General features: G+C 45.6%; 1 protein-coding gene across 4 annotated transcripts; it reads left to right on the top strand.

Annotated features, from left to right (window-relative positions):
- The first annotated feature begins 7944 nt into the window (after positions 1–7944).
- Positions 7945–20207, top strand: TENT5B (terminal nucleotidyltransferase 5B). 4 transcript variants are annotated; one of them, XM_069224077.1, is made up of 3 exons: positions 8642–8747; positions 13520–13641; positions 15462–20207. In XM_069224077.1, exon 3 carries the CDS (start codon positions 15462–15464, stop codon positions 16482–16484), a length of 1023 nt encoding a protein of 340 aa, XP_069080178.1. In that variant the 5' UTR covers positions 8642–8747; positions 13520–13641; the 3' UTR covers positions 16485–20207. The 4 variants fall into 4 exon arrangements, with proteins under 4 accessions (XP_069080176.1, XP_069080178.1, XP_069080177.1 ...); XM_069224076.1 differs by having other exon boundaries at positions 13520–13645; XM_069224075.1 differs by lacking the exon at positions 13520–13641 and having other exon boundaries at positions 7945–8747.
- Positions 20208–24619: the final 4412 nt, after the last annotated feature.

Here is a 24619-nt window from a genome sequence, read left to right as displayed (position 1 = left end):
TTGCACTGTTTTCTAAGACTATACTGCATATTTTTGGTATTGTGTACATATATCTTGTGTATATTTCCTATCCTCTCACTGAGGGTACACTCTAAGATACTTTGGCATATTGTCATACAAATAAAGTACCTTTATTTTTAGTATAACTGTGTATTGTGTTTTCTTATGATATTGTGCATATGACACTAGGTGGTACTGTAGGAGCTTCACTCGTCTCCTAGTTCAGCCTAAGCTGCTCTGCTAAGCTACCATTATCTATCAGCCTATGCTGCTAGACACCCTATACACTAATAAGGGATAACTGGGCCTGGTGCAAGGTGCAAGTACCCCTTGGTACTCACTACAAGCCAGTCCAGCCTCCTACAGAAGTTTGATATCAAACTTCTCAGCACAATAAATGCACACTGATTCCAATGTGGGATTTATTGTAAACTACACCCAGAGGGCATCTTAGACATGCCCCCTGAATACCAGTCCGACTCCTAGTGCTAGGCTGACCAGTTTCTGCCAGCCTCCCACAACCAGACGAGTTTCTGGCCACATGGGGTGAGTGCCTTTGTCACTATGTGGTCAGGAACAAAGCCTGTACTGGGTGGAGGTACTTCTCACCTCCCCTTGCAGGAACTGTAACACCTAGTGGCGAGCCTCAAAGGCTCATGCCTTTTGTTACAGCACCCCAGGGCATCCCAGATAGTGGAGATGCCCGCCCCTCCGGCCACTGCCTCCACTTTTGGTGCAAGGCTGGAGGAGATACTGAGGAAAACAAGGAGGAGTCACCTACCAGTCAAGACAGCCCCTAAGGTGCCCTGAGCTGAGGTAACCCCTGCCTTTAGAAATCCTTAATCTTGAGTTTGGAGGATTCTCTTAATAGGAATAGAGATGTGCCCCCCTCCCCTCAGGTAGGAGGCACAAAGAGGGTGTAGCCACCCTCCAGGAAAGTAGCCATTGGCTACTGCCCCCCTTACCTAAACACACAGCTAAATTTAGTATTTAGGGGCGACCCTGAACCCCGGAAATCAGACTCCTGCAACCTACAAGAAGAAGGACTGCTGACCTGAAACCCCCGCAGAGACGACAACTGACTTGGCCCCAGCCCTACCGGTCTGTCTCTAGACTCAAAGAACCTGCACAGCGACGCATCCGACAGGGACAAGCGACCTCTGAGGACTGCCCTGAACTCGAAGGACCAAGAAACTCCTGAGAACAGCAGCACTGTTCAAAAACTGCAACAACTTTGCAACTTTAAAGCAACTTTCAAAGAACTCTCTCTTGTCGCCGGAAGCGTGAGACTTCACACTCTGCACCTGATGCCCCCGGCTCAAGTTCAAGAGAACAAACATTGCAGAGAGGACTCCCAGGCGACTATGACGACGTGGGTACCCTGAGTCGACCCCCCTGCACCCTCCACAGTGATACCTGCAGAGAGGATACAGAGGCTCCCCCTGACCGCGACTGCCTAGTAACAAGGAACCCGACGACTGGATCAAGTACTGCACCCGCAGCCCCCAGGGCCCGAGAAACCCCCTGGGCCCTGCGTGCATCGCTTAAACGACCCCCGGGTCCCTTCATTGCTTTTAATAGCAAACCTGATGCCTACCTTGCCTACTGCACCTGGCCGCCCCTGTGCCGCTGAGGGTCCATTTTGTGGGTTTGTGTGTTTCCCCTCCCCCCAGTGCTCTACAAAAACCCCCTGGTCTGCTCCCCGAGGATGCAGGTACTTACCTGCTAGTAGACTGGAACCGGAGCACCCCTGTTCTCCATAGGCACCTATGTGTTTTGGGCCCTCCTTTGACCTCTGCACCTGACCGGCCCTGTGTTGCTGGTACGGTGGCTTTGGGGTTGCCTTGTTCCCCCAACGGTGGGCTGCCTATGCCCAGGAAACTGACTGTGTAAGTGCTTTACTTACCTGAGAAACTTAACCAAACTTACTCCCCCAGGAACTGTTGATGTTTGCACTGTGTCCACTTTTAAAATAGCTTATTGCCATTTAACCTAAACTGTGTGTACTACTGTTTTAAATCTAAATTCTATACTCACCTGTGTGAAGCACCATGCATTTTATGTACTTACCTCAAATCTTGAATCTTGTGGTTCTAAAATAAATTAAGAAAATATATTTTTCTATATAAAAAATATTGGTCTGGAGTTAAGTCTTTGAGTATGTGTTCCTCATTTATTGCCTGTGTGTGTAAAACAAATGCTTAACACTACCCTCTGATAAGCCTACTGCTCGACCACACTACCATAAAATAGAGTATTAGTATTATCTAATTTTGCCACTATCAACCTCTAAGGGGAACCCTTGGCCTCTGTGCACACTATCTCTCACTTTGAGATAGTATATGCAGAGCCAACTTCCTACAAGATGCCACTGGGCTGTGTATATAACATAAAACATCAAAATGTTTGTTTATAGCTTCTTTGATTAGAGACTACTAGTCTCCAAACAGAAGCTCATAAATACCACTGGAAGGTGACAGAGTGATATTGGGGGTGGGGGGCAGCAAATGGACCAAAAGAGCATCAAAGGGAGGGCTGAAAGGAGGGTGGACTGGTGAGAGGGCTGGTTGGGTGAATGAGTGTGAAATGGATGAACAGGACAATGGAGGGATGTAAAGATAGATTGTTCAATCAATCAATCATTAGGTGTTTGTAAAGTGCTGCATCTCAGCCCGGGGGTATCCAGGCGCTGAGGATAGTCGCTGCGCGCTGGTAGCCTCTTGTCAAAGAGCCATGCCTTTAGCTCCCTCCTGAAGTTGAGGAGGGTGTGGGTGGTACGCAGGTGGGGAGGGGAGTCAGTCCAAATGTTGGTGACAAGGTAGGAGAAAGATTGTCCACCCCAGTGACTGATGCAAACTCTTGGAACTTGAGTGCGGGTGCTAGAACGGAGCTCTCTGGTGGGCCGGTGCAAGGAGAGTCTGTGGTTGATGAGATTTTGTCTGATGTTATGAAGGGCTTTGTACGCGAGGGTGAGAACCTTGAATTTGCACCTCTTGTGAACGGGTAGCCAATGGAGGCCTCTGAGCTTGGGGGTGATGTAGGTCTGCTTGGGGAGGCCCAGAATGAGTCTTGCTGCTGCATTCTGGATGGTTTGGAGGCGTCTGAAGAGCTGGGCAGGGAGCCCGATGTAAATGGTGTTTCCATAGTCCAATCTGCTGGTGATGATGCCTTAGGTTACCGTCTTTCTGGATTCAATAGGGATCCATCTGAAAGTTTTCCTTAGCATGCAGAGGTTGTGGAAGTAGGAGGAGGCCACTGAGTTTATCTGCTGCATAAAGATGTATTTGTTGATGATGATGCTGAGGTTGCAGGCGTGATCACTTAAGGTCAGGGGTTGTCTGAGCATGGACGGCCACCAGGAGTCATCCCAGGGGGAGGTGTTGTTTCCGAAAATGTTCACCTCAATCTTGTCCACGTTCTGTTTCAAGCAGTTCAATCTCATCCATTCTGCAACGTGGGTCATGGCTTTGCTGAAGATGGCTCTAGGGGTTGTGTGGTCTTCGGAGAGGGAGAGTATGGTTTTGAGGGAGAGGTGCGTGAGAGGTGAGTGGAGAGAAGCTAGGATGGATGCAGAAAATAGTGGATGATGAGAAGTATAGATTGGTGATTTAAGGAAAAATGGAGGATGAAAGACAGACGATGGAAGAACGGCTGGGATATATGAATAAAACAATCTAGAATCCTACCTGGAGGTGAATTGATGATGTACTGGAGCGTAATCTGTATCTGACTGTGACGCGCGGTTTCTATCTTCCTCTCCTGGAGACACAGAGTTGAAGATTCTCCCTTTATAAAGCACCTGTAAGCTCCGCCCGCTGAGCCACGCCCCGTCTACACTCGTAGTAGGTAAAAGAATTCCCACCTTTTACCAGGATGATGGACAGCTTTCCAAAACGACCCCATTGCGTTTACCGACGACTCCGGTGGTGCGTTGTTGATGCGCAGGAGCACGAGGACATATCCACAAAGACGCACTAGTAACAATCACATTGCCAAAGGCACACAAGGTTGCTAGAGACTTTCTCCCTTGGTCCATCACGTAGCCTCAGTGTACAACATAAACGGGGCATATAAAACATGCTAGGTAACGCTTACTGAATTACTCGTAGAAAATACTCCGGTTGGGTAGGCCACGATGCTCATTTTACAGACACTAAACCTCAACAGGAAGCACTTACAAATATAAACGTAGCAGGTGCCCCAGTTGAAGCTCAGCTTCTGGAAAGGACAAGCCACCCTAACTCCTGGGCTTGGCAAAGATAAAGCAAGGCTGTGCGCTCAGAGATTCCAAAGCAGAAAACAATCTAGAATCCTTCCTGGAGGTGAACTGATGATGTACTGAAGCGTAATCTGTATCTGACTGTGACGCGCGGGTTCTATCTTCCTCTCCTGGAGACACAGAGTTGAAGGTTTCTCCCTTTATAAAGCACCTGTAAGCTCCGCCCGCTGAGCCACGCCCCGTCTACACTCGTAGTAGGTAAAAGAATTCCCGCCTTTTACCAGGATGATGGACAGCTTTCCAAAACGAGCCCACTGCGTTTACCGCCGATTCAGGTGGTGCGTTGTTGATGCGCAGGAGCACATATCCACAAAGACGCACTAGTAACAATCACGTTGCCGAAGGCACACAAGGTTGCTGGAGACGCTTCTCCCTTGGTCCATCACGTAGCCTCAGTGTACAATATAAACAGGGCATATAAAACATGAGAGGTAACGCTTACTGACATACTCGTAGAAAATACTCCGGTTGGGTAGGCCACGATGCTCATTTTACAGACACTAAACCTCAACAGGAAGCACTTACAAATATAAACGTAGCAGGTGCCCCAGTTGAAGCTCAGCTGCTGGAAAGGACAAGCCACCCTAAGTCTTGGGCTTGGCAAAGATAAACCAAGGCTGTGCGCTCAGAGATTCCAAAGCAGAAAACAATCTAGAATCCTTCCTGGAGGTGAACTGATGATGTACTGGAGCATAAGCTGTATCTGACTGTGTCGCGCTGGTTTCTATCTTCCTCTGCTGGAGACACAGAGTAGAAAGTTCGCCCTTTATAAAGCACCTGTAAGCTCCGCCCGCTTGAGCCACTCCCCGTCCACCCTCGAAGTAGGTAAAGGAATTCCCGCCTTTTACCAGGATGATGGACAGCTTTCCAAAATGACCCCACTGCGTTTTACCGCCGATTCAAGTGGTGCGTTGTTGATGCGCAGAAGCAGGAGGACATCTCCACAAAGACGCACTAGTAACAATAACATTGCCAAAGGCACACAAGGTTGCTGGAGACTTTTTACCCCGTGGCCCATCACGTACCCCTAGTGTACAATATAAACACAAAATCGTTTTTGTAGTAGGTTCTCCCTTTATAAAGCACCTGTAAGCTCTGCCCGCTGAGCCACGCCCCGTCCACCCTCGAAGTAGGTAAAGGAACTCCCGCCTTTTACCAGGATGATGGACAGCTTTCCAAAACGACCCCAATGCGTTTACCGCCGATTCCGGTGGTGCGTTGTTGATGCTCAGAAGCACGAGGACATCTCCACAAAGACGCACTAGTAACAACCATATTGCCAAAGGAACACAAGGTTGCTGGAGACGTTTACCCCGTGGCCCATCACGTACCCTTAGTGTACAATATAAACGGGGCGTATAAAACATGCTAGGTTACGCTTACTGACATACTCGTAGAAAATACTCCGGTTTGGTAGGCCACGATGCTCATTTTTACAGAAACTGAACCTCAAAAGAAGCACCTACAAATATAATCGTAGCAGGTGCCGCAGTTGAAGCTCAGCTTCTGGAAAGGACAAGCCACCCTAACTCTTGGGCTTGGCAAAGATAAAGCAAGGCTGTGCGCTCAGAGATCCCATAGCAGAAAAAGATCTAGAATCCCTCCTGGAGGTGAACTGATGATGTACTAGAGCGTAATCTGTATCTGACTGTGACGCGCGGGTTCTATCTTCCTCTGCTGGAGACACAGAGTAGAAGGTTTCTCCCTTTATAAAGCACCTGTAAGCTCTGCCCGCTGAACCACGCACCGCCCACCCTCGAAGTAGGTAAAGGAATTCCCCGCCTTTTTACCACGATGATGGACAGCTTTCCAAACGACCCCACTGCGTTTACCGCCGATTCCGGTGGTGCGTTGTTGATGCTCAGAAGCACGAGGACATATCCACAAAGACGCACTTGTAACAATCACATTGCCAAAGGCACACAAGGTTGCTGGAGACGTTTTTACCCCGTGGCCAATCACGTACTCTTACTGTACAATATAAACGGGGCGTATTAAACATGCTAGGTAACGCTTACTGACATACTCGTAGAAAATACTCCGGTTGGGTAGGCCACGATGCTCATTTTACAGAAACTAAACCAATAACAATAAAATACACACACACTCTTTTAAACCTATCTGACTAAGTATTTTTTACCCATGATTCTAATTATGTATTGTATGTGCATATGTGTGTTTTATTCATGTGTGTGTGGGTATAAATATATATATATATGTGTATGTATGTGTACATGTTGTTTCTGTGCCTGGCATGTTTGTGGATCATTGCATGGCTCCTGATATCTATGAATTTCTGCTCTCTTTTATCACACTTATCTACCCATCACTCTTATATCATGTCTCTATCAAACTATCCTCCATTCTCACTCGGACTCATCCCAAATCCCTTCGACCACTTTCATCTCCTAAATATCTCTGCCTAAGCTCTTCCCCTCCACCTCCACATCTAACTCACCAAACCTCACTCTACCTCTGTGACCTCCCACACAACCCTACTAAATTCTCCTGCATTCATCTCACCCTACTTCTATGCTCTCCCTAACCCTTCCACATCCTCTTTCCCCTCCGCTCCCCTATTATTCATCTCAAGCCTTTGGATTGAGTAAATGAAGGATAAACTCCCAATTAACACTTCTGGATTTCTTTCCTCCTCCACCCCTCCATTACTCCAGTCAATCTAACTAACAAACTCTCATATCTGCAACTCAAATTAACTCATAATAATACTAAAACTGTACTCCTTATTAAATTATACTAATCCATCACTAATTCTTGTTGGGTACCGGAGTAGCGTGCTACTCATCGAAAAGCGCTTCGACGCCTCGTCAGGGGTAGTAAGCGCTATATAAATACGATTACAATACAATACAATGAATTGGTGGAGGGGTCAGGGATTGATGTAAGAAAAATGCCTACAATTATATAGGGATTATTGAAAGGACAGCTGGAAGAAAAGGAAAGAAATATGCAAAGGATGGAATGAATGGCGGGTGGGTGGATTTATTGCAGGATGGATGAATACAAGGAAGGAAGGATGGTGAGCAGGAAGAAAAGGGAATAGGAAGAAATATCGAACCGGTCAGAAAATGAAAGGAGGAATAGAGATGAAAAGTAGGATGGAGTCACGCAAAATAATCTCATAATTTCCTCGTCGGGAGAAATTCCCTGAACGACTGATGGGCTCCCTCCCCTCATCAATTTACTCACTGACATTTAGGGTATGTTGCAAAGTAAGGGGTGTTTTATTTTTCTGGCAACTCCCATGCCTTGATAGTTCGCCACAGGGGAAGTGTGGTCTGCGGGCATATGCGGGTGGTGGTGGACAAGGCACGCGCTGAGGTGCTGCATCTTTCAAACTACGGCCTTGAACTGAATTCAGGCTTTGACAGTTCTGCAGCTTGCCAAGATGTACTGGACCTTTAAACAGATTGGCATATGTATTGGCGAATAGCAAATGGGATTCCGTCGACTGGCATCCCGCCTCCGTTTCGGGGAGCGCCTGGGCTACTGTCCAATTAGATATTAGCTCCACCTAATGGTGACGCACGTGAAAAGGAGGCGGAGATAAGCGACACGGCCAATTCAACAGTCCAATGGGAAGTCAAAACTTCTAGAAAGAGGCAATACGAGCCAGCCGAGTGACACTCCGTGCAGCCTGTCAGCTCCCGAGGTGTGCCCTACATAAAGCACGTCAAGGCGAGGCGGTGCTCAGTGCACGCTGCAGACGGGGCAAGGGCGGGACTGACGGGTAAGGGGGCACCGGGCACAGCAGGAACCGTAGCACGCGACACCAGCCTAGGCCTAGCAAAAAAGAAGATTCCAGAAACCGACCTGTCAAAAGATTAGAAACAGCCTATCCCGAACTTTACGCACGCTCAACTGACATCTGTCCTACCAGCGTTTTATTGCAACCATCTGCCACGCTTCCATCGCCAGTTTAAACCGCCTCTGAAGTGCCGTCTGCGTGAGAGCCGCGCCCGAAAAGAACCGCGTGTGAGGAGTCCCCGCCGGCACGCTGACTGACTGCACAGCTGTGGAAGACCGGCAGACTCATCGCGCGAGCGGCCCCGGACTTACTACTCTGCCACCAGCCGAGGAGCTGCTGCTGCTGCCGCCGCCGGTCTCGCCGCTTTACGTCACAACTATCTTGTGACGTCAAAGGAGCTCGAGCTGAAATAAGGGCACCTTGCAAGCTGAAGAAACTCGTTTTGTGTCTCGTCCAGTGACACCAAGAGGCTAAAGGTCACTACGCCAGTAACGGCAAACCGGTAGCCGTCGAGTGATGTCGTCACCGCCGTGTCGCCACGCAGCAGGCAGTCAGCCGTCGGCGTGCGTCTCGCGCCGCTTCAGCGTGCTGACCTGGGAGCAGGTGCGGCGCCTGGACGCCCTCCTGGGGGAGAGCGTGCCCATTCACGGACGGGGCAACTTCCCCACCTTATCTGTGCGGCCGCGCACTCTTGTGCAGGTAAGCGAGAAGGAGCACGTGGTGGCTGGGGGGTGCGGGGGCGTTGGTGACGGGTCAAGTGGGAGGTGGGGTTCAAGGAAACATGAGGCGGTGCGGTGTGGAGCCGTTAGTGGAGGGCAAGGATCCCTGGGTAAGTGTATTGTGCTTCTGTTACTTAAAACTTCATGATTTTCACTCTGCCCACTGATCGAGGCGTCATCACTAGAAGGCTTCTCTAATGAAGTGTACTGGCACTACTATTTCCTGTGACGATGATCTCTTGGTCCCCCGGCAAGGATTTAATTTTCATGGATGCGATAGTAAAAAGATCAGGTATAAATAAGGTGTTATTTAAGTTGCTGCTGTCACGCGTTTGATCAAAACTGGTAACTACTTCTCAGAAATAGTTCGTGTCGATATGTCTGTCATCCGGGGACGAGTGTTCGGGTTGGATTTGTGTTCTTACAATCCTTTTTTTGTTGGTTCTGTCACCACTCTGTACTCGCACATTATACATGGTAGTTGTAGTGGGTGCTTGTCAGGTGGGCACATGCGTTTGCCTCCACCTCCATGGTGGCGAGTTCTAGACTTTCAGTAATATAATACCCGCCCTAGAAGCTTCCATGTTCACGACAGGCTTTTCTCCGTGTAACCTCATGCTGGAGGCCGAGGTCGGAATGCGCGGTCAGAAATAGTGCTGACTGGATGACCCGGCCTCCTGCCTTGGCTCACTGCCAGCGAATTCTTGAAACGCTCGTTTCTGCACAATTCTTCCCTGTGCTGGCCTGCCTCTGCGATGGTGTCCACTGACTGCTGCTGGCTAAGGGCCGCCTACCCCGGGAGGCTGTATGACTCATCTTTAGATAAGTCACTTATTCCGTTACTCCGAAGCAGTAGCCCGTGCTCAACCCCCAAGATTCACATGAGCCAAAGTTCGCGATGACTAATCGAATTGTCATCTTGAGCTTTCTGCTCGTATGTGGGTGTAGTGATGAGGCCCACGTCGGGGCTCTGCTTTCTCGTCCCTTTCTGTGGAACTACTGTCCATTGGAGAGGTGGGCCCTGGGTGCAGAGGGAGCCGAGCTGGCTCGCATAAATCTCTAATTACCGACTGCTAGTTCTGTCCCTTGTCTTCAGGCTGTGTAAATCGGGTTTTATTTTATTCGCTCCTTCAGTTACTTTGCTCCCAATTCCCCCTTCCTTCTCTCTCAGCCACCTCCCAGGGACTCTCAAGTTAGGCAAACTGAATAGGTGATAGACGAGGAGGGGCAAAATGCAAATGTGTTAACAGGCTGATCACTGCTCGGAGTTATTCAGCCAGGACGTCCTGCGGGCACAAAAGGGCCCCTGTTTGAATCACCAGTGGATTCAGTTCGGCCCGGGGCATCGCCGTCCCTGTTTCTTACCGCCTCCTCGTTGTTATAGATTTTATAATCCAGTGGGCAGCTGGGTGCCTCCTTAAACTCTACGCACAAAAGTGTCGTTGTTCATAAGAGAACAAATTCTGCCGGGCACTGAGCAAGTATTTTATTTTGTAATGACATTTCTGTTAGGGCCTTGTTTCTGGTTACGGCCTGTCGCGGCTGTGGTTGGGGTTTCTGTAGGAGTACTTTTTCTTCCCAAGAAGGCTAGTCTCATCCCAATACGAAGTTACCCGAGAATGCGAGTCACAGCCCTGGATATGTTTCGTGGTCCTTGTGTTTAGCTCTGACTTAGCAGACTTCAGCTCTTCACCATAACTTGAAAGCTCGCCTGCATCCCAGCAGTGTCAGATAAGATGTATCACTCCCCGCCGGTATAGGATGACATTGGCACTTGGATGTTTGTAGCAGGGATTAATCTGTGAGCAGAAACCTTGGATGTTTGGGTGCACATTGAGCCGAGTGGGGGGGCACACGTTACATTTTTGGAATCTGAGGCCTCCTGGATACAGCCGTGGTCCATAGTTGCGGGGGGCAGTGTTTCTTGGGAGGCATTTAGCTTAATGTTTTGTGGGGAGCAGGAGTGGGAGAAGTAGCCACTGGTCAATGGTTAATGTTATGGGAAACTCTGAGGGGTTATCTGTGTAGGGCTCTAAGCAGCCCTGTAGGCAAACGGGGGTTGACCACGAGGTCCGTGTAAGCTGAAAGTATCATGGCTGAACTTGGAAGACTGTGGAGGTTACTTCCGCCTAGCATCGGATGCTACGGTCCCTTTTTTTGGGGCTGTCCAAGGAAAAGGCTAACTTCAGTTTCCCGAGATTGGTGGATTAGCGTGATTTGCCGGCTTCCTTCACTTTCCTTTTCCTTACCTCAGATTCCACCGCCAAGGTCATGTTGATCTGTTGGCACGCAGCGGGTTACTGAATGGATCGGTTCTAGTACAAAGCAGCAAATACTTGGCCTGAGCGTCGCTTGTGTGGTGGACGCTCTGTCTGAATTGGTTGCACCTTTTGAGGGACGCGAAGATTGTCCGATGCGGTGGACACTCCATATGTAGTGCATTACCAAGCCCAACCTGCTCCGAAGAAGTAAGGAGATGCATCCCCTACGTACAGTGGAAAATCCTCCCATATAAAGCACGCACCGGCCAGGGCGGGTCCAGGAAAAAAGCTTTCCAAAAGAGAATCTTTTACCCAGCACGGGGGAAGGGGTACACTGGCTTTTTTGCTACTGAGTCCATGGGGTGTTTTTTTTTTTTTTTTTTTTTTTTCCATTATTTTTTGGTGGTACTTGGTTCTTATTTGACATGCACCTTTTGCATATTTACCCTCGCGTAACGTCTCGGGTAACCTAAAATGACACGTCTCTTTCGGAGGTAAAAAGGCCTTGAAGCGTGACATGTGACTGGCCTAACCTGCCATAAGTTCAGCGTTTTTAGAATTTATGAATACGTTTTGAAGGGTGCTGGCAAAGAGCATTTAAACAGATCAAAATGTAGCTTGTTACCAAGGACTACACAATGTATGGACAGGATGCCATGCACAACTTTTCTCAGGAATACCTTTCTCTTCGTGACGCTGACTTGGGACACACGAGTTCCAAGGAGTGACGGCATGAAGGACAGTTGGCTCGGGTGAATGGTTTCCATTGTTTGTCTTCCTGCTACAGGCTTGCCTGACCCTTGATGTGCCCTTGGCCCACACTGTCGCACGCATGGCCGAGGCATGAACGAAGGCCGAGTTCAGGTTTGAACCGCTCTGTACTTCAATCCAGTAACCTACAGCTTCGATCCTGGTTATAGCGCCTCCTCAGGACTGCTGTGTAAATCGCAGGCCACTGCGTCGTTTCATTTCAAAGGTTGAATTGGGCGCTGGCAGGGGCACACCCATGTGGTTCACTGATTTCTCACCCCACCCCCCGCATATCCTTGGGCGCAGCACGCCTGACTTGTCAACTTGATTGTGGGGCTAAAGTCTGACCTGGTCAATGGAAGCACAGGCCGTACCATTCGGATGGGGCGAATTGCATTTATTCAACTACTATCTTATGTTCTAGTTTATTGGACTCTAGGGATAGCTGCTGTATAGATGCAACCGTGAAACTGAGCTTCTTCCAAAGGATGGGGTGGTTCATACTACTTGCAGCAAAGGCTCGACGTTCTCTCGGCGCTTAGGCTATTTCATTGCAATCGCAAATCACTGCTCACAAATCTCCACAGTTGGTAAATAGTTCGATAGTTATTTACCAGTCATGGGCCCGAAAACCCTTAAAAGCTTCAGCACAATATTGTCCATTGCCAAGGGCAGGGCCAGGTCTAAACCGTGGGATTAATTTGCCCAATCTGCAGTTTGCTTTAATCAGTAGAACCGGGCTGGCCTTTTGTTTTACGACCCAGAATTAGAGACGCAAGTATTTCTAGAACTCTGCATGTTACCTTCCGGATACATTACAACGCAGCAAGAATGGGGTGAATATTCTGAACTTGATCGGAGTTTACGGGGAGCTAGAGTGGCGCTTTCAGGGCTCGTCTGACTTTAGTCTCACCACTTATGAAATGACAGCATAATCTGTCCATTTAAATCTCATTCTGACAATGATCTTCCCCGGGAGTCCTACGATGCAGTCATCACAATTTCTAATGTTGATTGACTTCGGTGGTGCACGTGGGAGGAAGAGTTCATAAGGTGAGTTGACTGTCCTCCTCATTGAACATTACACTTGGACAGGCTGTTTGGTCTTGGGTCATTCCACAGCTCCGCACCAAATCCTCACTATTTGCACCATTCAAGGAACGGAAACGCCTTCGAGTGGCAAAAATCGTGTAAATGGATAGGTCAGGGTCCTAGTCTGGTTCACGGCTTGTTTTCTTATTGAAAATGAATTCACGAACCATTAGCACAGATTTGAGATTGCACCCTATATTGACACGTACACACCAGAGGGTCTGGAATTTTCACGATGTGTGATTTAGGATTTTATGTACAATCCATACTAGCTGGTTGTGATTTCAGATTAATGATGGTACCTGTTCATTGCAGACCCATCTACTCTGCTTAGTTTTTTTAAGTATGCGCTGCGGATGGTCATTGTCTGCAGTGTTGTAATCTACTGTAAGATTTTAGCATGAAGACCGAGTTTGTAATCGGGGGAAATCGCAGGAATTTCTCCTTGAAGCTGGTCATGGTAGTCTGAAGCCACATTGGGGCAATCACTTATTCTGGTGCTATGCGCCTCGGTTCTTACCAGCTTGAAATTTAGTCATTCACATTATTGCAAAAAAAGTGAGCGGCACAATTCCTAGATTCAGTAAACTTTAATATCATTTTCTCTAAAGTCTCTGACCAACACTTTTCTCGATGTACTCTTCTCCAGGGCCACAAGTGGTCATAAATCGATGCCTCAAAAACACGTATACGTGGAACATCAGACGATGGAACAAAGTTTGCACATGAAGGATATTTTTAGTCGAACTGTGAAACTAAACAGAGGAACTTGTAGGTATTTAACGTACTTCAATGTATATTTGGTTTTGTTTGTGTTGGTTTTGGTGATTGATCATGGCCATTAGTGGCCTTAAAGGAATGATTAAATCGCAAAGCTGGTGTTGGCCAAACAAGGATATTACAATTTATGATTTTATCTGAAAATTGATAACAGATTCACATTGTCATGCGAGTTCCAGGTGTGCCTGCCCCTTGGTGTGACGATGTTGGTAAACCGTCAAATGCTTGCTTTGGATGTGCTGGGAACTAAGTTGTTCAAGTCCAGACAGGTGGCTCTGCATTGCAGCTCTTGGTATTCTACAGGCTTGCTCTTCATGGGAGAGACTTACCTGCGAGTCTTGCAAGGACTTGTGGGCCTTTGCCAGCTGCAGCTGACTCACAGGCAAGATACTACCTGTAGACAGGGATTCATTGCCCTGTTAGCAACGTGGTTACTTCCTACACGCACTGCTGTGCTCTCGGTATGGGTGACAATTGCACGTGGACTGCCTTGTACCATAGTAGTGACTAACTTGGGTATTGACTGCTTTTTGGTCAACCCGGTCACCTGGCATTCCGGAAAGTGCTAAATTTGGCTGTTTGGTTCACTCTACTACGGGTCAGTTGACTGAATGCACAATAAAAGAAATGCATGACATCTGTTCTCACTATGCTACATCCTGGGCTTCTGCACAGTGACATACCCTGCGTTGTGTTTGAAATAAGGCTTCGAAGCTTACACCCTGCTTCCTTAGAGGGCACATGTTTTCAATTCACCCCTCAGAAGGATAGAACACTGATGCATATTGGCCAACCTCTCCAGGGGTTTGAAGTGTTCACTTAAATTTTATAGTACCACAGTAGCTTTTCTACTCGACTGTAGGACTACATTGTACCAGGTATGACTGCTTGCAGATCTAACATCTTGTACTGTAGTAACCTGCTTGCCGAGTGATTTTTTTTGTCCTGAAGTTTCCACTGTCTTAAGTGACGTTTGGCTAGTTTCCTAGTTTTACTTAATTCATGCTACTAAAACCCAGATAAGCCTTACGAACAGAATCTGCGAAGTGCAATTCACTTTATGTGCACATTCTACATAATTCCATGTGCAAACTCATTTTTTCATGTTCAATCTGCATAGCTATCCTTTATATTGGCATTGTAATGGAGGGGAACATTCTTTCAAACTTCCCCCAATAGAATCGATATTTAGTGTTAGAGGATTTATTCAGCATTTATGCACAATACTTCACTTCCACGTGATTGTTCACAAAACTAGTTCTACATGTTTTCTCCCTTCCTGAACGTGAGGTAGGTTTTTTTTTGGCCCATTTTTTTGGGTGACTTCTGAATACTGACTTGTATTTTTAATGGGACCATACACGTGGCTCATCATTGTCTTGTGAGCTGTCGGATTCAGCAGTATTTTTATTAGCCTTTGAGACTCGTAACTCCTACAGCACAGACTTGGCTGACTGTGCTCAGAGCTTTAGGAGGTACCCTGCCTGTATGAAAACGAGTCTTTAGTTTACTCCATACTTTTGCACTGTCAGAACATTGTGTTCTGTAAATGTATGCCAACGCTAGATGTACCAACTTGTAATCCAGACTGCAGCACAGAGCTGTGCTGCACATGCACAGCAGCAGCTGGTCACTGGCTGTATGGGCGATCTAGACAGCTAACTTCCCCAGTATTGCCATCTGTTGGGATGTTTGTGTTCTAATTTGATATGTATTTTGTGGATTGAATAGTAATTTTGCACTTTGTTAGGGTTGTTCCCTGTTACATACCACAAGACTTCTGATAACTCTGTATGTTCTTCTATCCTCAGATGGTGCGCAGCCGGCTGGAGCTGAAGGGCATCAATGTTAAAAACGTGAGACTGAATGGCTCTGCAGCTAGCCATGTTCTGCATCAAGATGGTGGCCTGGGCTACAAGGACCTTGATCTGATATTTGGTGTGGATCTGAAGAGTGCAGAAACTTATCAAGTGGTGAAAGATGTGGTTCTCGGATGCCTGTTGGACTTCTTACCTGAGGGGGTCAACAAGGAGAAAATGTCCCCTATGACTTTGAAGGAAGCGTATGTGCAGAAGTTGGTGAAAGTGCGCACAGAAAATGACCGCTGGAGTCTAATATCATTGTCCAATAACAGTGGGAAAAATGTAGAACTGAAGTTTGTGGACACCCTCCGGCGCCAGTTTGAGTTTAGTGTGGACTCTTTCCACATTATTTTGGACTCTTTGTTACTCTTTACAGAATGCTCAGAGAACCCCATGTCTGAGAACTTCCACCCGACTGTTACTGGGGAAAGTGTTTATGGGGACTTTGAAGAGGCAATGGAGCACCTCCGGAATAAAGTTATTGCAACCAGAAACCCAGAGGAGATTCGAGGGGGTGGACTCTTAAAGTACTGCAATCTTTTGGTGAGGGGATTCAAGCCAAAGTCTGAGGCGGACATTAAGACTCTACAGAGGTACATGTGTTCCCGGTACTTCATTGACTTCCCAGACATTGGTGAGCAGCAGCGGAAGCTTGAGTCCTATCTGCAGAACCACTTTGTGGGCATGGAGCACAAACGCTATGACTGTCTGATGACGTTACATAAAGTTGTGAATGAGAGCACAGTGTGCCTGATGGGGCACGAGCGGCGGCAGACTCTGAATCTCATTGCCATGTTTGCTGCTAGAGTTCTATCCGAGCAGAGGATGTTCCCAGCAGTGCACAATGTTGCTTGCTATTACCAGCCTGCCCATTACATCCAAGATGTTAACTTCAACAGTTACTACTATGCCCCCCTGCAACCCATGGTTCCGTGCAACCATTCCTACCAGACTTGGCTGCCTTGTAACTGATTCCCCTCTTGGACTATGTGACAATGCCTTTGTGTGCTTTCCAGAAGCAAGAGGATTTTCTTTGGTGTGCATGACTGTTAGATTTGTAAAGTATGAGTGCATTAGGGCAGTGGAAACTTGCAGCGAATCTGTTAGTCCATTATTTTGTCACTCGGTCATAATTATGATTTTAAATTGAGTTTTAAGTATTCTGCAGTAATCTGGCTAGCGGTCAAGTTGGATATTGCCTTTAGGTTTTTTGGGTCTGACCGTTAGGACCAAGTGGCGATAACCTCTTACTGAACCTGATACAGACTGATGTTGCATAGTCTGAAGTGCTTGGCTTCTTGCCATGTCACAATTGCCAAATACAAATTTCAGTGGTCTGATATCCATATTCTGTTTTTTTTTTTTTTGGGCGGGGAGGGGGGGGGGGGGGAAGAGAGAATGTAATTAATACTAGAGATGACACATGATTGACAATGTCCGTTAAGCTTAAAGTTCCTTTCCCACCCCATTCCCTCAGTCTTTACAGCTCTCATTTTTGGTTTTATAGAGAACCCTGAGCAGGGGAGTGCTCTTCTGTCTCAGTGAACCTAATTTATGAAATCTTAACATTGCCAAAAGTCACCCCCACTGTGGAAATGTATCAATTTGTGATTGTAGCACAACAGAGCTGCATCATGTCTCACCACACCATCTCTACTTTAAACCGGATTCTTGAAATCTGGATAATGCTCGACATAGTTGCCATTTGCCATTTACCTGGCCATACTTTTGTAACAGTCTTACCTTGCATCTGATGCATGCCTAGTGTCCTCTCTACATTGTGACAATTTAGTTTCATGTAATGGCCAGCTAGTGGAGTAGTGTCATTGACTTTGAGAGCTGTTTAATTTGCATATTCTAAATGCAAATTCTGTGCCTGCTGTGGCCTATCAGACCCTTTGAGCTTCTTTGTAATCTGTGCCATTACTTAAACCCCTACTCCTTGCTGTCTTCCCTCCTTTTCATACTTTAAGGAAGCGGATTTACATGTGTGAAACATTCTTGTACCAATTCGTTGAATTTGGTTTCTATACCCCTCACGTATTAAAAAGCCACTTGTTAACATGAGATACCAACCATGTCCTGAAACACCTTGATGGGGGGGGGGGGGTATAATTTGACTTCATTTTCAGTTGCAGATGAACAAACCGATTTTAATAGATCTCATGTTTACTCTTGATGGGTAGATGTCCTAAACTGGCTTTTTACCAGATGGCTTACACTGACCTAGAACAAATTAGTTTGGTCAGTCTGGAAAAATACAGCTGTCTAATGATTTAAAAGTAACAGTTGGCCTTAATGTCCACTCATAGGCCAGTTGGGCTGGGAAGAGGGGAATACCTACCTGAAAATGTGCATCTTGGAAGCTAGTCTGGACTTACCTGCATTCCTGATTTATGCCAGCTTGTTTTTGGTCAATGCGTTCATACGGATTGCTGAAGTATTTCATGTGAATAAGGAATTCCTTCTAAGCCCACTTTGCGTGTGTTTTTTTTTTTTTTGTGAGTAGAGATTGAGAGACTGTCATGTTTTTTTTTTTTTTTTTTTTTTTTTTTTTTTACACTTACAAGGAAGGGCTGAGTTTTTTACGTCCTTAAATTGTCTTTTGCATTTGGTTCAGGTTGGTGTTTGTTGGGGCAGGTCTGCCCTACGCCTGAAATAAAGGCCCAGTGTGTTTGGGAAATGGTTGTGGTATGCCTCGGGTTCTTAAAGTTTTTAACTCCTGATGTATCCTTGATAGGTATTAAAATCTGTCATGACTAGAACTTGACATACAGACTATAGATTCTTTGGAATCTGTCACAAGCAAATACAATGTATTCAATTTTTTTTTAATTTGCCCACAAGAGGGGAATGTTTTAGCCTGTCCCATATCTGTTGGTGATGGGTCCTATTGGAATATTTTTTGAATATTTTCATTCAGGCTTGTTTATTGAGGAAATGATACTGTTTGGGGGAACCTGTGAACTTGAGGCCTAATTGCGTAATGATTAGTTTAGCCTCCCCAGGGAACAGGCCTCCTCAGTTGCTGCATGTTACTAGTAGCATCATTCTTTTGGCAACCAGCCTGCTCTTTGAGCTAGAAAGAAGTCTTGGTCAACCCTGTCTGTTGTCACACCCACTCATTCCAGACTTTTTCCTGCCTCCCTCCCCCCCCTAATCTCTTCAGAGATTGCATGAGCCTTAAGCTCTTAAAATCGACAACCTTCTATTAAACTTACTTAATGTGGGTCTGAATTCAGTCTTTGAGGCCTCGAGTTTATTATCCAGTGTTGTCTACCAGATATGATCGCCAGCTAGCAGAAATATCATGTTAGGAGTTTTAATGCGTCATGGCTGAATGGTGCTCTGCATAGAACTGCAGTTGTCTCCCAATCCAGTTTTTTTTTTTCTTTTTTTTTTTCTTCCATGAACATTGCAAGTCAAACGTAGTTGCAGTACTTGCATTACTGAACTAGTCACATTTGAAGGGGCAGTACATAGGGAGTATTTTAATGTGGTGCCTGTATGAAATAAGTTTCATTCTGTCTTGTGCCAAAGACCATGACTATATAAAGTGTTACTCTCAAATGTATCTGTGGTGGTCAACAAACTTCCATATGCAGTTTGTGACAGCCTTGTGGGTTCTGCTCGGGGGAAAACTGTGAATTTTCTGCACAATGTTATCTTTGCAAGCAACTTCAGTTGCCATGTAACCGGTTTACTTCCTATTGAAGTTTAAATTTGAATGTGCTAATTTTTGACCAAAATTTGTTCCCTTTTGCATATGTAAGCATATAATGCTCCCCGGAAATGTAGAGAAACGGTTATGGAACGCTTCAGTACAGGTAATATAATTTTTTGGCATGTTATTTGCCCATGCAGTATGCTTTAGATGTTGGGTGTGTAACTTCAGTGTTGCAGGTCCAAGATTGAAGCAATGGTTGCATAAAATTTTTGAAGCCTTTTCTTAGGCCACAAGGCCAAGATTCATTTAGGGTCTCCTGCTGAAAGGAGGCATATGGAGGGCTGAAGCAGCTTTACATGAAGCTAGTCAAGAACGTATATCACTGTAGGAATACCATGGGTTTATTCTCCAGGTGTGATCCTCTGTTTACTTTGTGAGTTGGTCTGTGCTGTTGATGCCTGGTGTTAATGTTTTGGTAGTAATAAACTGCCTTTGCATGTTTACCAGCTCATTAAATCAATATACCTGTCTTTATTTTGGGTGCAATTAAATGTGCTTGCCTATGTGTTTTCTTTTAACTGTTACTGCACAATTATTTGTTGAAGGCTGCACTTGGCCAACCTTGGCTGGCAAGGATTGCCCAAGCCAGAGGATTTAGTTCAAGTGTTAAATATTAAGCTGTGCTTAGAAGGCTGCTTCAGTGTGATCTACCACTGGCTCCTCCCAATGTCCTGTCAGCGTGCCTTAGAGCAGGGGGTTTCTTCAGTTGCTATTAATGCAGTGAAGCTGGCATACACTTGTAGAATTGAGAAATGTGAAAATATATCCTGCAAACGTGTCCTGATCGGCACACTTGCCTTGGGACTAGTCTAATTCGAGCAGGGGGGAGAACTACCTTGAGTTGAGCTTTCCAGATGCTGATCAGGATTGTGGAAAAAAGTACGATGCTATTGGGGTAGTCTGTGTTTACAGCTGAAATTGGACCCCTTGTTTTCTCTAATGAAATAAAAAAAGATCTATTTTCTCAACATGTGCTCTTCTGGTATTTTCTTGGTGCTTCAGTTTATTAATGCTATTGTTACTGTTTTATCACTGTTCTATGTAATGTTATCATCCAACCCAGGACTAGTTTAATCAACCGTGAAAGTATAGAAGAATGGTAATCTACACGGTTCAGCCCAATCTAATCACAAGTATTGAGTCCGTACAAAACTATTTCAGGGTGACCCTTGTGAGCAGGTGAGTTTAACCAAAAATGTTGCTCTAATGGCAGACTAGTGAAAAAAGCACCACTACACAAATGGGTGATCAATATAATCTATTGTCATTGATATTCTGGCTGGGATGAAGTGTCAAAGGATGAGAGCCTCAAACCTGGGGTGTAATATCACAATGTGGCTACTTATGCACTCTTGAAAAACCTGGCTGACAAACCGTAAGATGGCAATAGTATTTGCAGTTGTGTTGAACTTTCCGTTTTGAAAATGCAGAGTGAAGTATGTTTGTTTTTTAAACATTGGCATTTCTATAATATGTTAATTGACGGTCTAATTATAATATCTGACAGAGGTGGGGCACTGTATTAAACTTTGAAGACCACTAGTTTAGGAGAGCCAGTTCTCTTCCAGATGAAGATTACTGAGCTTCTTCCTTCTATTTTGCCATGAGATTGTTCTGTTATGGCACCTTTTGGGGGCCACGCATGATCCTATGTGCTCCTAAGCCATGCTGATGTTTCGTTGCTGGTCCTCTTCCTCTGAATTTCACCAGTAAGTCTTACGTAAAAATCAAATAGGTGTTCCCTTGCATTAAGCTCAACTCGAGCAGCACTTTTTTTGCATTGTTTACCCACCGTTCTAACGCCGCTCATGTGGAGCATCTTTTGCCTGTCCTGCTTTACCCGGTCGTTCCTGAGGTATGTGACCTCACTAGTTCAACCCTTCTGTGAATGGTTACTCCCCGATTTGAGAGCTTCAAAACTGTTTGGACCACAGTCTTTTCAGTTGATAGGTGGATATGCCCCTGATAAGGAGGGATGATGGAACCACGAGTATTTGGGTGGCTAGGGCCCCAGAAGCATGTGGGATTGGCTGGTTTGCTACAGTCAGTAGCTTCAAGGAATCTTTAAAGGTCTTTATCTGGTCCAGAACAAGCTAGCTAGTTTCTTTAAAAAAAGTGCCCTGAGGGCACGTGGAAAGCCTGTACTTATGTTGCCCATCTTGATGAACGGTTAAGCCCCTGAAACAATTACTATGTGGATGCCTGAAGATCCTAAATGCAAGGCTTTGCCTATACTGTCTGAAAGCACCTAGCAGTGGAGGTCTTTGCATTGCTTTGTGAATATAGCAGTAGTGTTAGGCTGGTGCATGAGTGCAGAAAGACTGTACGTAACAAGCTGCTAGACCGTGATTTACACATAGGGTGTTCTTACAAAGAAATGCACTGATCTGACCCAGGCACTGCATTAAGCTCAAAGCAGAGGAGCGGGCGTTACCTGCATTCTGGTGGGCAGTACCCAATTAATATTGGGTCCTATGTGTACCATGTACAATAGAATGGTCACTGGAATTGTGCTGTTGCGATTTTCACGTAATTCTAAATTAGTGGCACTTGTCACAATTCATCATCTGTTGCATAATTTGTAGATTTTTAACGAGTTTTCCTTCTAGCTCGAACAGTTAAGTTGAAGTGCAGCGAGAAGTGTTGCTGTGCAAAGCTGGACTGTCACCTGTGTTGCCTATTTCTATAGTTTGGTGTTAAACCAGCAGAATGTCCTGCCATCCTGCTCCTTCCATTGGTTGCTAATCGTCTGCACAACAGTAAGCACCTCTGGCAATACTTGGTGTAGGTTTTTAGTATGGTGGAGTCTGAGGCATGGGAGATGCTTACCACCTTACCAATGCACAACCTACAGGATCATTGATTTTAGCCAGCAGCTAAAATGGCATTTTCTCGTCGTTCTGCTTTCTTGGAGTTTCCTTTTGCTATTCACCCTATCCAGAGAGGGTCCTGTTCTTTTTATCCCACTTTCAAAGAAGCAGTCCTTCCTATCATTTTCGATTTGACTTCTAGCAGTTGTGTCCCTCACCCTAGTAAGCCTATTGTCTGACTTTCCTGTTATGAACGAAGAACTCTGTGCATAAAGAGCAGTGGCAGGAGAATCTCAATGGCCGACTGGAACAAACCTGCTGCTGGGTGAGTGATTTTTAGAGTTGACAGCACCCATCTGCACCCAATTGTAAACTGCATTTGTACGTAGTTCCGATTCGATCTACTGCCCTCCATTTAGACCGACGACGTTAAGGCACATTTTCTTGCTATTAGCTCTTGCAGGAAAAGCACCCATCTATACTTTTGATGATTGTCCCTCAATCTCATATTTCCAGCTACAAGGGATTGTCTTCCTGAATGCGTTGGGTTTAGCCAGTGGCCCTTTTCTCTTGATAGGATGACGTTAGACTGAATTGCAATCACACTTGGTACAGATTGCCCCATAAGCATTGTAACCTTGCTCAAAAGTGGTGTGTAAAGTCCATGATCTTTTTAACCAAGTTATTTTGCTGCTTGTTTATTAGTTCTTTGACATCCAACCCTGTAAAGCAGTGGTCTTCAAACTCTTCTGTTCCCTCTCACCCCCAGGAAAGTCATCACCCCCTCCAATTTTTTCACAGTTCTATTAAACAGCACTGTTCATGCCTAGAATTATTTAAACATTGCTGTTAAGTTCTGTTGCAGTTTTAAAACTGCAATCAAATACATGATGACAAACATACTCTGGCCTCGAAAAAATCATAGTTACTAGTCCTGCAGGTCAAGTAGCTTGAATACTCTAACTGTTTTAATCGAATACACTAAACGTTTGCTCAATGTATAATAAATCTGGCCCACATATAGGGTACACGATCCATGCATGACTTGCCTCTTAGCTTACTAATCACTTTGCCATCAGGGCAGGTGTGCCTCAGTATGTTTAACCCTTTGCTGCTAGGCCCCCCCCCCCCCCCCCCTCCCCCCCAGGTGCCAGGGCTGCTTTTGGCTATCTGGAGCAGTTTGCGCTTAGGCCCTCAATGTTTCTTTTTGTCCTCATAAGCTTCTCACGCCAAATTTGTGTCTTTTTTTTTTTTTTTTTTCTTCCGAGATTCTCAGTTTGAGTTCTCCTGAAGGAGACCAAGAAATTAGCCAAAATACAGCAATATTTCTTTTTTTATTATTGGAGGGGGGGCTAAGCAAATGGCTTGTAGGATTTGTTATTTTTCAGACTTGAATCAGAAAACACAATTTTGGCATTTTACTGGGACATATCCCATTTTTACTTTTTTTTTTTTTTTTTTTTTTTTTTTTTTCTTTCATCCTCCTTCAATTAGTGACCGAAATGGGTGTGAAACCAATGCTAGATCCCAGGAAGCTAAACATTTCTGAAAAGTAGACATCATTCTGAATTCAGCAAGGGGTAGTTAGTGTAGATCCTACAAGCGTTTCCTACAGAAAACAGCTGAACTAAAACAAATATTGAAATTGAGGTGAGAGAACCAGCCATTTTTCTCCACGTTTTGCACTAACTTTTCCTGCAATGTCAGATTTTTTTTTAAAGCAATAAACCATTGCATCTGCTGGACTCTTTCCGGTTGCAGGGATATGTAGGGGTTGTAGGTTCGTCAAGGTCCCCCTAGATATTCGGAGCCAATAAATGAGCTGCACCTTCCAATGGGTTTTCATTCTATACCGGGTTTACAGCAATTCATTTGCTGAAATCTAAAGCGTGAAATAGGTATCATAAAACCCTTATTTCCTAAATGGACACAACGTTGAGAAGCAGTGGTTGTTTGCACATCCGAGTTCCAGGGTGCCCATAATAGCATGTAAATTAAAGGGCATTTCTCAAATGGATGTCTTTATTTGCACACTTATTTTTGGAAGGGAAAAAAAGGTAGAGAAGACAAGGGGCAATCACACTTTCATTCCCCCCCCCCCTCCCAACCAAGTCTCCCGATAAAAATGGTACCTCACTTGTGTGGATAGATCAAGTGCCTGTGAAAGGAAAAGCCCCAAAACAGACACATCAAAATCATCAAATAAACTACTTGGGAGGGGGGGGATTTGGGGGTTTGGTCCTGGGCTCAGCAGCCTGACCAGGAAGAGTCAACTTGTTGAAATTGAGGGAAACCAAAGTGGGTCCAAAAGGGCAGTTTGAAAAAAGCCATTTGTAGGCTGACGAGTAGGGCAGAATTTTTATCAGTAATGCTGAGACAATGCTGAGTGGTAGGAATTTTGTAGATTCTGGAAGGTTCATCACAAAAATGTGATTTCCAACAAAGCTGGAGGTTTGCAGGGCATTGAGTAAGAAAATGGTGCGGGCCACATGTGAAGCACACCAACCTGGACTCGCCCAGATGTTTAGTTTTCAGAGATGTCTTTTTTTTTTTGGGGGGGGGGGGGGGGA

The sequence above is a fragment of the Pleurodeles waltl genome, chromosome 3_1 (assembly GCF_031143425.1).
Source record: "Pleurodeles waltl isolate 20211129_DDA chromosome 3_1, aPleWal1.hap1.20221129, whole genome shotgun sequence".
Lineage (NCBI taxonomy): Eukaryota > Metazoa > Chordata > Amphibia > Caudata > Salamandridae > Pleurodeles > Pleurodeles waltl.
This window is presented reverse-complemented; position numbering and strand designations above follow the sequence as displayed.

Coding starts and splice junctions, on each gene's coding strand:
- TENT5B (XM_069224075.1), top strand. CDS start 8,565: ATGTCGTCACCGCCGTGTCGCCACGCAGCAGGCAGTCAGCCGTCGGCG. Junction 8,748..15,461: donor GGCCGCGCACTCTTGTGCAG/GTAAGCGAGAAG, acceptor TTCTATCCTCAG/ATGGTGCGCAGCCGGCTGGA.